Source organism: Aulostomus chinensis, chromosome 23 (genome assembly GCF_037954235.1).
Source record: "Aulostomus chinensis isolate RoL2024-O1b breed Wild chromosome 23, RoL_Achi_v1.0, whole genome shotgun sequence".
Lineage (NCBI taxonomy): Eukaryota > Metazoa > Chordata > Actinopteri > Syngnathiformes > Aulostomidae > Aulostomus > Aulostomus chinensis.
This window is the reverse complement of record NC_141342.1, coordinates 21002982-21016242: the sequence shown is the minus strand read 5'-3', so window position 1 is coordinate 21016242 and position 13261 is coordinate 21002982. Positions and strand designations below refer to the sequence as shown.

Below are 13261 nucleotides of genomic sequence, written 5' to 3'. Positions count from 1 at the left end.
AAGTTATAGATAGATAGAGAGAGAGAGAGATAGACAGATAGATGATAGATAGATAAATAGATAGATGTATATTTTTGTACAAACGTCTGACTATGAATTTTTTTTAAATGGATGAAAAAAACACCATACAATTGGAAGAATGTTATGACTTTCCCTCTATCAAGCACCATATTGCCTTATTTAAAGTTTTAAAAACATTTTGTCAATTTTTTTCATCACACTCATTTTTTCGTGATAACTCTCAAGGATAATATTCATAATGCTCTTCGTGGAGACAAATTTTGTGAAGGAGAAGTACTGTCAGGAAGTAGCCAAGATAATACTTAAAAATGAAGTATCACCGTACACCGAGGCACGGCTTGTACCACATAAAATAGCAAAGGTGGAACTTTCGGTTAAAGCTTGTTTCGAGCGGTCACTGTAGCCTGGGACCGCTGAGGAACCGTCGGACATTAATGTTTGCTACACCCGGTGTTTGAGTTGTGGGATGGAGTTTCGTTGACATACAGACAGGAAGGCTACGTGAATTTCTAATTTACTGGTTCTGTCTGAATTCCCAGCGATATCTACGGGGAGCGCTCACCCGAGCAACATGGCAGATAATATTGTGAGTATAACAGCAGGCTGCGTTTACGCGCGGTGGACTCGGCTAACGTTAGCTAGCTCATTAGCCGAAGTACGGAGTGATGAGGCAGCAGAATTAGCTCGGTAGCTAGCCAGCCACCTCTAGCAAAGAGTGAGTGGGGCCTGTTTGGCTAGCCGACTAGCTCTTTGGCTAGCTGACGACACCCGAATAAACAGTTATTATTAGCAAGCGGGAAAGCTGCATAACCGGCACCCCTTTGGAAATTTAAATATCTCGATTATTCTCAAGCTTGGACATATTGTTATATAGACACGAATCCAAACAAATGCATGTTGGATGTAAAAGGGAAGCCAGGAAGCTGTTGATTCATTGAAAGTGACATGTTGTTGACTTTGAAGTACTATTACTGCGCAGTTACCAGCCCTGTTCAGTTTATTCAGTAGCGTGAAATGCAACGCGTTTGACAGTGGAGGCTCTGATGGTAACGTTTTTGCATTGTCATCATTGTCAAAATGTCCTGTCACTGACACCACTGGAAAGAGAGGGGTGGGGGTGGGGGGGTCGTCCCTGATTTGACTGACAGATGTTGGAAAGTCATAAAGCAACTGCATGTGATCCATGTTATTTTTGTTTTAAAACTTCCACATGTTTGAACTGCTAGCACAGATGGACAGTTGACTTTGGGTCTTTTCTGTCTCTCTCAGATCATCAGGGTACAGTCCCCAGATGGGATGAAGAAAATTCTTTCCACCAAGAGGGAGACTGCTGCTGCTTTTCTGAAGAAGGTATTGTTATTGGAGAAAACCGCTGTGAGGTCTGAGGGCGTCCAAGACATCGGGGCTAATTATTCGACATTCCGGGCTCCACGATTCCTGAATACTTGAAAGACACTTCTTCCGAAACACGTGCAATGAGAAGTGTGAAACAAAACACATTGTTTAATGTGCAGGGCTGCTTCTAAACGATGGGATGTCACAACATCTATACGTATCAAGTTAGTCGGTTTCCGGGCCCCTCAGACTTAGAAACTTGAGACTGGCACATGTTTTCATTCTCACAACCAAGTTAATATTCTATCAGTGACAGTAAAAGTCATGTAAGCTTAGACTCATGGGCAGTCTGGCAGTGCTTTGAAACGCTGAGCCAAAGTCTTTGTGGTGGGACGCAGCCGTCGCGTAGCATGAAACCAGCCAGCAACTCCGGCATTGCAGGACAGCCCGGCTGAGACGCTGTAGAAAACTTCCTGCAGAAGTTTGGTTGTCATGTTTGCAGTAAAACACTTGAATTGGTTCAAAGTTAATTTGGGACAAGAGTTTCAAAATGCTGTCTCTATGTTACAAAGTGATTTGCGAAGTCTCTGATTTATTCCACTGCGGAGGACAGTTGAGAGTGAGCAGTATTTCTAGGAAGGCATTGGATGGACAAAAATGTCAGGGGGCTAATCCTCATTAGCTTCTAGCTAAATATACGTGGCTGGCTCTTTCTGCATTCTGGAGTCACTAAGAAGTGACGCAGGAGGGAAAATGTCTTCAGAAGCTCAGCACACCCATTTGTGAGTAATTGAGAGGCGAAATGCACTTGTGGGTGAAGTCTCACTTTAAAAATTGATACTGGGAATGATGTGAATCAGCAAATTTTAACACAGTTGATAAAAATTAGACAGCGCTCTCCAACCCTAACACTGAATAAGGAAAAGGGGGAATAACTTACAAAAGAAGGCTGTTCTATAGGATTCATCTGTAGGAGGAGTGTGAGCTCCTTGTGGTTGGCAGTCACGTTACGAAGGCAGTTTTTTCCTTTGTCAACTGTCTATAGATTTCCAGGATACAGGATGTACTCTCCTGCTTTACAGGTGTGTTAGCCTCACTAGCACGAAGGGGTTGTGTCCCCTCAGTGGTCACATATGTGTGAAGCTGTGCCAGTTTTACCTGAGCAGGTCAGTCCTGCTGCGCTCCCGTTTAGACCACTGGTGTCTGTTACTGACGTGGAGCCCGCCAGAGAGTGTGGTGGCTGCATGGCCCTGATAGGGAGTGATTCACTGCCCAGACACTACTCTGTGACACAAATACAACAGTAGTCTTGAATCTTCACACGTGCGTTAGAAACCAGCTGACGTCTACTTACAAATGATTGAACCACATACAGATGTGTTTGGAAGGCCTAAGAAAGAGCCAGCAGCCTGGAGACAGGAGCGTTGCAGCAGTACCACATAAAAAATGCATGTGTCGGAGGCAGGAGGATGGTGCATGGAGATCAGTGGAAGGACGAGTTCTCATTCCTGACTGATGTGCAGCCAGCAATGGGTGGAACACAAAGCCATGACAGAGGCAGACGGAACCCTGCAGCGTGTGTTCCTGCTGCAGAGACAGAATAAGAATAGCTCAAATCAGTTTTCAGTTTTATGCAGTTTGACAGTGTACAGTCGGAGTTTTAGTTTTCTCATATAATCTTTGGCTGTGTTTTACCTTATTTGTTGTCAAAAACCTCAGTATTTAAGGAGAGGAAGATGTTAATGTTGGTGTCACGCTGGCGTAAGGCTGCGCTCGTGACAATCATGATTTTCTCGCTTAGATTGAGTCAACTAGCATGAAGCCTTCCACTCCAGCAGGCTAGCGTCTGGGACGGTGGGGCTCACCGATCTGTGTCAGTTGTGTCCCAGACTGCAGAAAAGTGCACAAATGTCGCTTGTGAGGCTGCAGTCGGTCAACAAAAGCGCTTTGTTAGTCAGAAGCTCCACAATACTGAGAAATGTAGCTAAACTAGTAACTCTCAACACTGCTGTGTTAATAGCTTGAACATTACTTCTGACTCATTGCCGCGCTGTCACGAAAGATACACACACTGCCTGTTCACTGACCAGTTCATCCTTAAATGTGTCTTCTTGTAGAAGACATAAAACACACAAATACAGTTTAAAAAGGCCTGAAAAACCAGTGCTCGCGATGAATCGTAGTTCACCATTTGTTGGTCAGTCTTCTGTTTACTTGCATGTGGAAATGCACATTTCACAGAATATTGATAGTTTTATAGGAGAGGTCATGTAAATCTGTCCTCAAAGACATTCATGGGTAAAAGTGAGTGTGAACCCTGCTATTAACGCTTAACTTTGTAATGATTGTCACTCTACGTTTGGTTTTAACGCTGAGCAGGATCGGCCTCTGTGTGAACAGTCCTGATAGCCTTCGAATTAATTACACCTGGGGTGGTGATTCTGGTCCACAAGTGTGCGGTGCTGATTAAAGTGTTGTCCAACCAGCTTAGTGGTCTGAATAGCTTAGTTTGGCTCACCCTGCTACGACCTCCTGAGGTTTCGCTGCAAGCGCGGATTCTCTCCTGCAGAGAGGCTTATGAGCTCTGATGGAGTGATTGGCAGATGCCCTCTACACAGCTTTTTCATTGCCTATGTTAATTTCTTCTCGTTGATTCCAGGGAAAATATGAGGCTGTCTTACATTCAATCCATTTCCTGTTGTGGGAGATGAGAAACACGAGCCCTGTCTCCAGTCGTCACACCACACCCACTCTCTCTTCACAGGTGGCCAAAGAGTTTGGATTCAGTTCCAATGGATTTTCTGTTTACCTGAACCGCAACAAAACCGGAGAGATTCTTTCCCAGAACAAAACCCTCAGCCTTCTTAAGATCAAGTGAGTAAAACACCGTTGACCAGGACCGGTCTACCTTTGACAACAGAACTCCGATCAGAATCAAGAAACGGTGATGATGATGATGATGATGATACACCAACTAGATTTTACTTATTTATCTGCAAACTCGCATCAGGCACTCGATGTGAAGTGTGGCTACCAGGAGGTGGGCTGAGTAAAGCCCGATCTTGCTAGCATACGAGTGTCAGTTGCAGAAGATGCAGCAGTGTAGTTTGATAGTCCTCGCTGTTTCCTGCTGCTTTGAACCCACATGCTAATCTCCCCCAACTCCAGCAGCTGTTGGTGTACGTAAACCAGGCCAGATCTCAGTTGCTGCTTTGACGCGTCACAGGAATCTTTGCTGTTCATCTTGGCCGTCGTCAAATCTGCTGACACTCGCAGCAGCGACGGCATTAAATCGTAGCACAGACCTTTTAAAAGATGAACTTCACTCACGCTAAATTATTGATTATTAATGATCAATGGCAGTTTATGAGCCGGTGAGGGAGCACGTGCACTTGGTGTATTCATTATGTTGTTTCATGCATTTGAATTAAATTATTGAACATTCAATCAAACCATGTTCTCATTGCTATTGATGAAGTGTCCAGTTGCTGGTACTCAGCGCTGCAGCGTCATCACCGCAGCCTGGTCGTGGCTCATCTCATCACCTGGGCTGGATTTGCTGCTGCTGCTGCTGCTGCTGCCAGCGCTGTTGCTCCTCTGCGTCTTATTCAAGATTTTCCTGCCTCTGAAGTGGAAACCATGCAGCAACAGCGTCCCTCTAAACGAGATGCACGAGTCACTAATGCTGTTTAGTTCTATGGAAACCACAACAGCCGAGTCATGTTTACGGCACCACTGCCAAACCTCCAGCTGAGAAGTTGAGACTGATCAATGAAGGCGACTTTACTTAAGCACAAGCAGCACTGGTGACCATGTCGTTACAGGATTTTGATGATATACAAACATGCTGCGTCTAAATTGTGCCTTTATCTTATATTCAAGATGATTTATTCTCCTCTTAATTATTCCATGTCAATCAAGAATGGACCCGATGAGTAAATAATGATCTCGTCTGTGTTTTTTCGTAGGCATGGCGACATGCTGTTTCTCTTTCCCTCAGGATCCTCTGCCTCCTCCGGGGAGGTGATGGACACGGCCACCCCTCACTCATCTTCATCATTACCCTCCATCTCCTCTTCTTCATCCTCTTCATCGTCCTCCATGATTCCTCGCTCCTTCTCAGCGCCCCAGGTCCAAGAAGACGAGATCGATCAGTATCTGACCAAGCAAGACGGCAAGATCTACAGGAACAGAGATCCACAGCTGTAAGACAGAGGCCTCCAAGTGTTCTGCTTCTCTACTGTGTCGAGATGAATAACTAAGCTCACGTCCCTAACCGTCCTTTTCGTCTTCCAGATGTCGCCATGGCGCCCTCGGCAAATGTGTGCACTGTGTACCATTAGAGGTGAGAGAATGGATTCCTGCCGACTTGCTCTGATCGGACAGATTTTTACTTATAGAGGCTTTTCATTTGTCTTTGTTCAGCCTTTTGATGAAGACTACTTGAATCACCTCGACCCGCCAGTCAAGCACATGTCATTCCACGCATACCTTCGCAAGCTGACCGGTGGAGCTGACAAGTACGAACCCCTGCAAACGCACCACACTGGAGGATATGAGGCAGATTTTAGCATCCGATCAGTGCTTCTGACAGCCGAGGGGCATCCCAGCTCTACCAGTGATGATCTTCCTCGCCGATGGCGTAATTTGAAGGATTTACAGACAAAATCTGGACATTTCAATTTATCTAACAGTCAGAATGGCAAATACATCAAATGTATTCAGCTTTTTTGCAGCTGCCTGACATCAAATATTGTGCTTGTAGTGGGGCAATTTGCAACAGACCTAAATTCAGCTTGAAGTGTGAGTTTGTCTGTTTCACTCTGCACCATCAATGATGACATGATGTAGCGTGGGACGCTAACTAATGGACACCAGTTAAAACAAGCCTATGCCAGGTGCTGTTTCCCTCACCCTCGCGCCGTGATGCAGCCACCCGTCACACTCGCCAGTGAAACGGCAACATCACACCTCACAAAGTCCATCAAGGAGATGTGGAAGTTGGAAACAGCAAGCAAAATGATGACGGGATGCAGCTTCGATCATTGAACACACAAGCAACGTTTTTGTTTAACAAAAACGGGATGCAAATCTATGCAGGCGTATCAGACATAATTAAGACAGCGTGTGTTCTGAGATGGGCTCTGCCTCCGATTGGCTACGTTTTGGTCAGACGTGCTGAAACAAACATCGGACTGTGGTGTTGGCAGTGGTTTCCTGGCTATTTTAAGTCTCCAGGTGTAACGCTGATTTCTCCTCCTGCAGAGGGAAGTTTGCAGCTCTGGAGAACATTAGCTGTAAGATCAAGTCGGGCTGTGAGGGCCACCCTCCCTGGCCAGAAGGCATCTGCACCAAGTGCCAGCCCAGCGCCATCACATTGAACAGACAGGTACTGGCTTGGTTCTGAATGGTTGTGCTGGGCCAAAAGACACATGAAGTGAGTTCTCTTCGTTGTTTTCCCAGAAATACAGACACGTGGACAACATAATGTTTGAGAACCACACCATTGCCGATCGCTTCCTGGACTTCTGGAGGAAGACGGGCAGTCAGAGGATGGGCTACTTGTACGGCAGGTACACGGAGCACAAGGACATCCCGCTGGGCATCCGTGCTGAGGTGGCAGCCATCTACGAGCCCCCACAGGTGAGACAAGGTCCATTTAGTGTACTGAAATCCATCTGTCCAGTCCTTATTGACAGTTTTAGTCGTAACTCTTTGGATTTGATCTCTGCTGTGTGTCAGAATGCCACTCAGAACAGCCTGGAAATGTTGGAGGACCCCAAAGCTGCCGCTGTGGACGAGATTGCTGCGAAACTGGGTCTCCGCAAGGTTGGTCTTCTTTTCCTGAGCTGTCGCGATGCTGACTCAGATTCACACCATGAGCTCATTCCGACTGTGAATATACGTTTGTGTATCTCATAGTAGTGGACAGATGGGAAACAAGATGCTGAAACTCATGAGCCAGGCTGGTTGGTGTGGCAGTAGAGGGAGACTGGAGTGACAGCAATCTGTATGAAAGTGCCCCCACATGCTGGTGCTTCACATGTCTCCTGGGTCCCTCATGTAGGGGCCAGCCTAACCTGGGGGTCCAGTCTGCGGCTCTCGCTGGAAAACACTCTGACTCCCTCATAGTGAACCATCCTGCCTCTCCTGCCATGTGCAGAGAAGGAAGTCCATCATCACCCCACCCTGTTCTGAAAGTGATGCTTCATCCAGAAATTATATTTGGGGCTAAAAACAATGCAGCAATAACGAACCAAACTTTGAAAGACCCTTTTTTGGGGTGAAGTATCGCTGAAAATCCTGAAAACAGAATAAACTGTTTTTGTCGGTCACAAAGGAGAAGGGCCCTCATGTCTGTGCAGTAAACCTGTACTGCTGTGGATGAAAGTGCTTGTTCTTGATTTAGGTGGGCTGGATCTTCACTGACCTGCTCTCTGAGGACATGAGGATAGGCACGGTCCGCTACACCAGAAACCAGGTGAGGACGCAGCCGACCTGTCCGTCATCGCCTCGGCTAGTAAAAGGCTTCCTCCCATGTTTTACCGCAGCTCTTCCTTCCCTCTGTTAGGATTCGCACTACTTGAGTGCAGAAGAGTGCATCACGGCAGGATACTTCCAGAATCAGCATTCAAACCCCTGCAGACTCTCTCGAGATGGCAACTTTGGCTCCAAGTTTGTGACCGTGGTGGCAACAGGTACGCGAGCTGATGGCTGACGTGAAGTCTGCAGGTAGTTCTGTAGCACCTCCTCCGGCGCTGAGGTACAATTTGAAAAGCTCACTCACATTAATGGAGTCGCGTTCGCGCTGCATGGGCGCTTCAGTTGAGCCACGCTTTTGGTTTGAAGTATAAAGCTACAAAAAGTTTTGACTACAGTTTCATTCACGACTGTTGATTTCTGTCATTGGCGGCTCAGACTTTAAGTTCCCATCTTCAGTGCTCTGAAGTGCCTACATGGTTTAATTAGCTGTGAGGTCAGTGCAGCAGTGTAATGGGAGCCAGACGCTCTGAGCCTCTTTGTTTGCTCTGACGGATCAGGGCCAAGTGCTCCCTTCATTACCAGCTCCTCGTGTAGTTGCTCCAAACAATCTCAAAATGACTTCATCACCGTTGTACTCGTATTAATTGTACACTTGGAGCCAAAACTGACATAATCCATGCACATGTGAGGCCAGGCAGGTCAAAGGGCATCTGTTTTTACTTTCTCTTGGCTGGATGAGATTCATGTGTGGATCTGAGGCTCTACATAAACTGATCACACTGGTTGCCTTGGTAACGGCAGGAGAAGGTAAGACATGTAAATATAAAGCACAGATATACACATATGGGATGTGGAGTGATGTTGGCTTAGCAACAAGAAGAAGAATCAGTCTGAATTTTCCAGAATAAAAACCTCAAGGCAACGCTGACAAAGTCAAAAAAATTAATAATGCATAGCTGCTTTTATTTTCAAGGCAAGAGCACTCCACTGTAAGGGATTTGGTAGTTAACTGATCCAGGATCAGATCTGGAAAAGGTGGACAAAAAAGATTTCTTGTGACTGCTGTTACTGTCGCACGTTCTCAAGTGTCTGGTAGGAACAGCAGCCATTTGCCGGCGGCGCGCAAGCTGTTATGAGATTATTACTAGAATGAAGGATTCAAGAAACCACTGAAGTCCTGATGTTTTGGGTTTTTTTTTACTTGTGGTGGAACGGTTTGAAATCTGAAGTAAATGATGATTGAGGTGACCCTCCAGTCAACACATCTGTGTTCCTGCTGTGGTTCAGGCGGTCCAGACAACCAGGTGCACTTCGAGGGGTACCAGGTGTCCAATCAGTGCATGGCTCTGGTGAGAGACGAGTGCCTGCTGCCCTGCAAAGACGCTCCTGAGCTGGGCTACGCTAAAGAGTCCAGCCCTGAGCAGTACGTACCAGACGTCTTCTTCAAGGTACGACTTCATACCAGGTTACTGGGCCAAGTGTCATCCAGTAGGGGATTTATGTCTGAGTCTCACCCTCTTCTCCCTCCACCATCCATCACCAGGACAAAGACAAATTTGGAAATGACGTCACTTTTCTAGCCCGGCCTCTTCCTGTGGAGTACCTCATTATAGATGTGAGTAGAGCCAAGTTTTCACTACACAACTTGACAAGTCACCGGATCCGTGCATGCAGTCGTCGCACGACACAACCAGCTGTCTTGGGTGGGATATCTTTTTAAATTGTTCTTTTCACTCCTCGTGACATCACACAGGACAAGATCCTCCACCCCGAGGAGACGAACAAACTTTGATTTGTCATAGAAATAGGAATGCAGGAATAGATGTCCCACAGGTGATAGCCTCAGTTTCTCAGGCGCGTGGACCCTGCTGTATGACTAGAATCGGATCTAGAATCTGGATTCGTTCCGCTGCACATCAGCGAGCTCACACACTGGTTTGCTTCTGGTCTGAGACTAAGATGTGCCGTGCAGTGCTCTCACGTGCCTTTTTCTTCCACAGATAACAACCACCTTTCCAAAAGACCCCCAGTACACCTTCAGCTCCACACAACGCTTCCCCATCGAGAACCGAGAAATCCTCGGAGAGACGCAGGTGAGTCGTCACCAGATGAGCTCATCTTCATCAAAGCTTCCACAGAGCGATGGAATGCTGATGCAATCTCTAGTTTGTGGTTGAGTGTAATTCTCTGTATTTGGTTGTGGGGCGAATGATGCTTCGTTTCCCTCTTCTGTCGGTTGAGGTGATCAGCGGTTGTTTCATGGGTCAAGTTGAGCCTCAGCCGTTAGCGTTACATCACCAGCATGAGCTCGCAAACCTTCAGGGGATAAAGGACATTGTTCTTCATCTCAAGAGTTTTTTGTGTGGTTGACGTGTTTGTCCTCAGGATTTCCACAGTTTAGCGACGTACCTGTCCCAGTGCACCTCCACGACGTTCCTGGACATCGTGTCGGACTTCCATCTGCTCCTCTTCCTTGTTACCAATGAAGTCATGCCTCTGAGAGTAAGTCCAGACGGCACCTCAAAGCTTCTCCTTTCATCGCTGTCCATTTGTTTTCATTTATGAAACATGGCCACATTCCTCTCCAGTCTGGAAGGGGTTACTGGTGTGAGGATGTTTCCACTCTGTTCATACTCGTTCGATTTGAAACTGGCTCAGCGCCCGTCATGACCCGGTGACATCTGTTTTGTTATTCTTTCCAGATTCTGTTGTTCTGGATTCAGGCTCCTTTTAATCAGTCGGATCCGACCAACACAAAGTCAATGACTCAATAGGAAGTTCCAAAAAAGTTGAATAACTGACAGAGCGCAGGTCACAGCAGCAGGACTGGTGCGGTGGTCCACCAGTCACCAACTTTTACATGAAAATAAGCACAGAAGTGCTCGAGGTGGTTGTCTGCCGCCTCAGAGGAGGCGCTAGCAGTTCAGGGAGGATGTTAAAGCATCTCCAGCTTCCTCAGATGCATCTGCTCCGGTTCCTGAGTGAGTCAGCAGAGCTCCTTGCAGGCTGAGGGGATGTGAATGTATTCAAATTGCTTTCCTATCACACTATCGCGATTGTAGACTCGGTGGTTGATGATGGTGGGCCAGCGGTGAAGGAGCTGCTGGTGGTCCTTCACGTCCCTGAACCCACCGTGGTCTGTAGATTGATCAGAGCTTGTGTTGTGGTTCCAGGACAGCATCGGGCTGCTACTAGACGCAGTGAAGACCTCCAATGAGGATCTCGCACAGACCTGGAAGAAGTCTGAGCAGTGGGCGACTATCGAGCAGCTGTGCAGTAAGTTCCTGCCGTTACTGACCGCACTGTCACCTCCTGATGGTTCAGTTATAAAGTGACGGGCTGAAATGAGCAGTCCAGGAACCAGTAGGATAACCAGGGTTCAGTTAAACCTCTAATCTAGCAGGAAGGGCCTCCTGACCTCAGATGGATGCGTGCTGTGCTGTCATATGACCGACACGCCCTGGTGGTGATGGGAGCAACTGCTAATTAGCCTGCGCTGAGGGGCTTGATTCAAGTTTTAGCAGAGATAGCAAGAACCTGCTAGCTGACTTGTTGTCTGTTAGCTTGTTCGAGCTATCATAGTTTCCACAGTACTTGAGCATCAGTTATTTGTCACAAACTCAGAGCAAATACGGTCCATGAATCAGCACTGGAGCAGCTGTGCAAACCAGCAGGGATGACGGAGGTTTCCAGAGGACCAGAACGCACTGGCAGGTGTTTTCTCAGATTTCCAGACTCCAAACGTCCGTGTGGGGGAAGGAGGTGTCAGCGTCTTGTCTTGTCAGGCTCTTCTGCTCTCTGTTGAATATCAGGATTTTAGGGTTGTATAAGTTCTCCTGTTCTTCCAGGTACTGTCGGCGGGCAGCCCTCCAGCTCTCTGGGTTATGGGGCCATGGGTGGCCCGTCTGCGCCCTCCTCCTCCTCAGCTATGTGGTCCTGCCTCCACTGCACCTTCATGAACCAGCCTGGCACAGAGCACTGTGAAATGTGCAGCCTGCCTCGCAGTTAAGACACCCCCCCCCTTCCCCCTCCACATACCCCCCCCCCCCTCCTGTGTCTGCCCTGTTCTCCAGACCCCTGATCTTATCTGGCCCCAGTGACATCACTGCATCAGGACCAGCTGTGAGATCTGGATGCTCCCGTTTGTTCCTCCTCACTCTGAAGCCTCTCATCTCACAGGCTGCTGTGAGGCTCAGAGGGATTGTTTACATCCAATTCCAGGAGTCAGTAATTCAAACCAAACTGTCATTTTGTATCCTCCTCACAGCGACCCTGGTGAGGGGTGGTAAAGCACTTTTGGCTGATTCCTTGTCCCCAACCCCCCCCACCACCACCCCCACCCCACTGAAAAGTCACCTGTCTCATCATGGCTGAAATACATCCTGCTGTGACTCAGGACAACAGCAAAGACTGGAGTGTTTGGACGTTTCCTCACATCAGTGCCCCTCTCACTCTCACTACGTCTTCTGGAAAGCTTGCTGTGTATAAATACATCTGACGAATGATACTGTAATTTAATTCAGCTTTTTTAATTTTATCTGATCGTAGCGAAACCTTAAAACGGATTCCTCAGCGTGGACTTGGCTCAGTTCGTTTCTTTTGTTTTTTTTGGTAGTTCTTTGACAAGTCCCTCAAAGTACAATCAGCAGTCGGGAGGAATTCTGCCCAATTAGAGAGGTTCTATTTTCAGTATTAAATTGCTTTAAAAAGAAAAGACCAGCTACAGAGAGCGACTCACCCTAAACAAAACGTTGATGTCAGGTGTTCGTGGTTTGTTGGAACTGTAGCTTTCACGTTCGGTGGTTTGAACTTGAACAGGCACAAAATGTAGCTTATTGCATGTTCTCTCTCTGAGGAGACGCCCCGGGACACCGCCGACCAGTTCTTACTCCCGTGCACTGTAGTAGTCAGGTGCTTCTAGAACCAACGGGTGCTGCCACTTCCTTCGCTGTTACTCTTTGTTCTCTTGCGCCGCTGTTCCAGAGCGGCCAGGCTGTAACCTGCCGTTGTCTGCTGGAGGTTCTCCATCCCTTCAGAGCTGCTCAGAGTGGGAGAGGTCACCACAGGAAGATGGAGGTCTGATGTGTGTGCTGTAAATCTACGAGCTCGACCGGCACGTCTGGAAAAGCGTCACTTCTTTGGACTTTTGCGCAAAACCCTGAGCTTCCGATCCATTAGGTCAGATAGGTGCTCTCTCCATTTCAGAGCTTCAAGGTATGTAAAACGATGTGAAGAGCACTTGCATCTCCTCTAAAGCACTAAAAAAGGGAAACGGGCGGCTTCCAGCTTGAGACATCAGCGTGCATCTGTTGACGTTGGAAGGGGCCTCGCGTGACCACTTGTGATCAGATCTCAGTTCCCAGTTCTATATGCAAATAAAATGTAAATCATGCCGGTTTGCTAAGTTGTTTTCAGCCTGCGG

The 13261-nt window shown here is 47.4% G+C and overlaps 1 protein-coding gene across 1 annotated transcript; it reads left to right on the top strand.

Moving 5' to 3' along the window:
* Positions 1-36: 36 nt before the first annotated feature.
* Positions 37-12418, top strand: nploc4 (NPL4 homolog, ubiquitin recognition factor). The gene is made up of 17 exons (XM_086196222.1): positions 37-607; positions 1291-1371; positions 4121-4230; positions 5325-5561; positions 5653-5701; positions 5782-5876; positions 6622-6745; positions 6820-6999; positions 7099-7185; positions 7766-7837; positions 7928-8054; positions 9127-9287; positions 9383-9454; positions 9840-9932; positions 10225-10341; positions 11013-11115; positions 11688-12418. Exons 1-17 carry the CDS (start codon positions 593-595, stop codon positions 11846-11848), a joined length of 1884 nt encoding a protein of 627 aa, XP_086052348.1. The 5' UTR covers positions 37-592; the 3' UTR covers positions 11849-12418.
* Positions 12419-13261: the final 843 nt, after the last annotated feature.

What these genes read in the sequence shown, in the direction of transcription:
- nploc4 (XM_086196222.1), top strand. An exon ending in TACCAGACGTCTTCTTCAAG is followed by an intron (nt 9,288 to 9,382) that starts GTACGACTTCAT and finishes ATCCATCACCAG; the next exon opens with GACAAAGACAAATTTGGAAA. An exon ending in TGGAGTACCTCATTATAGAT is followed by an intron (nt 9,455 to 9,839) that starts GTGAGTAGAGCC and finishes TTTCTTCCACAG; the next exon opens with ATAACAACCACCTTTCCAAA.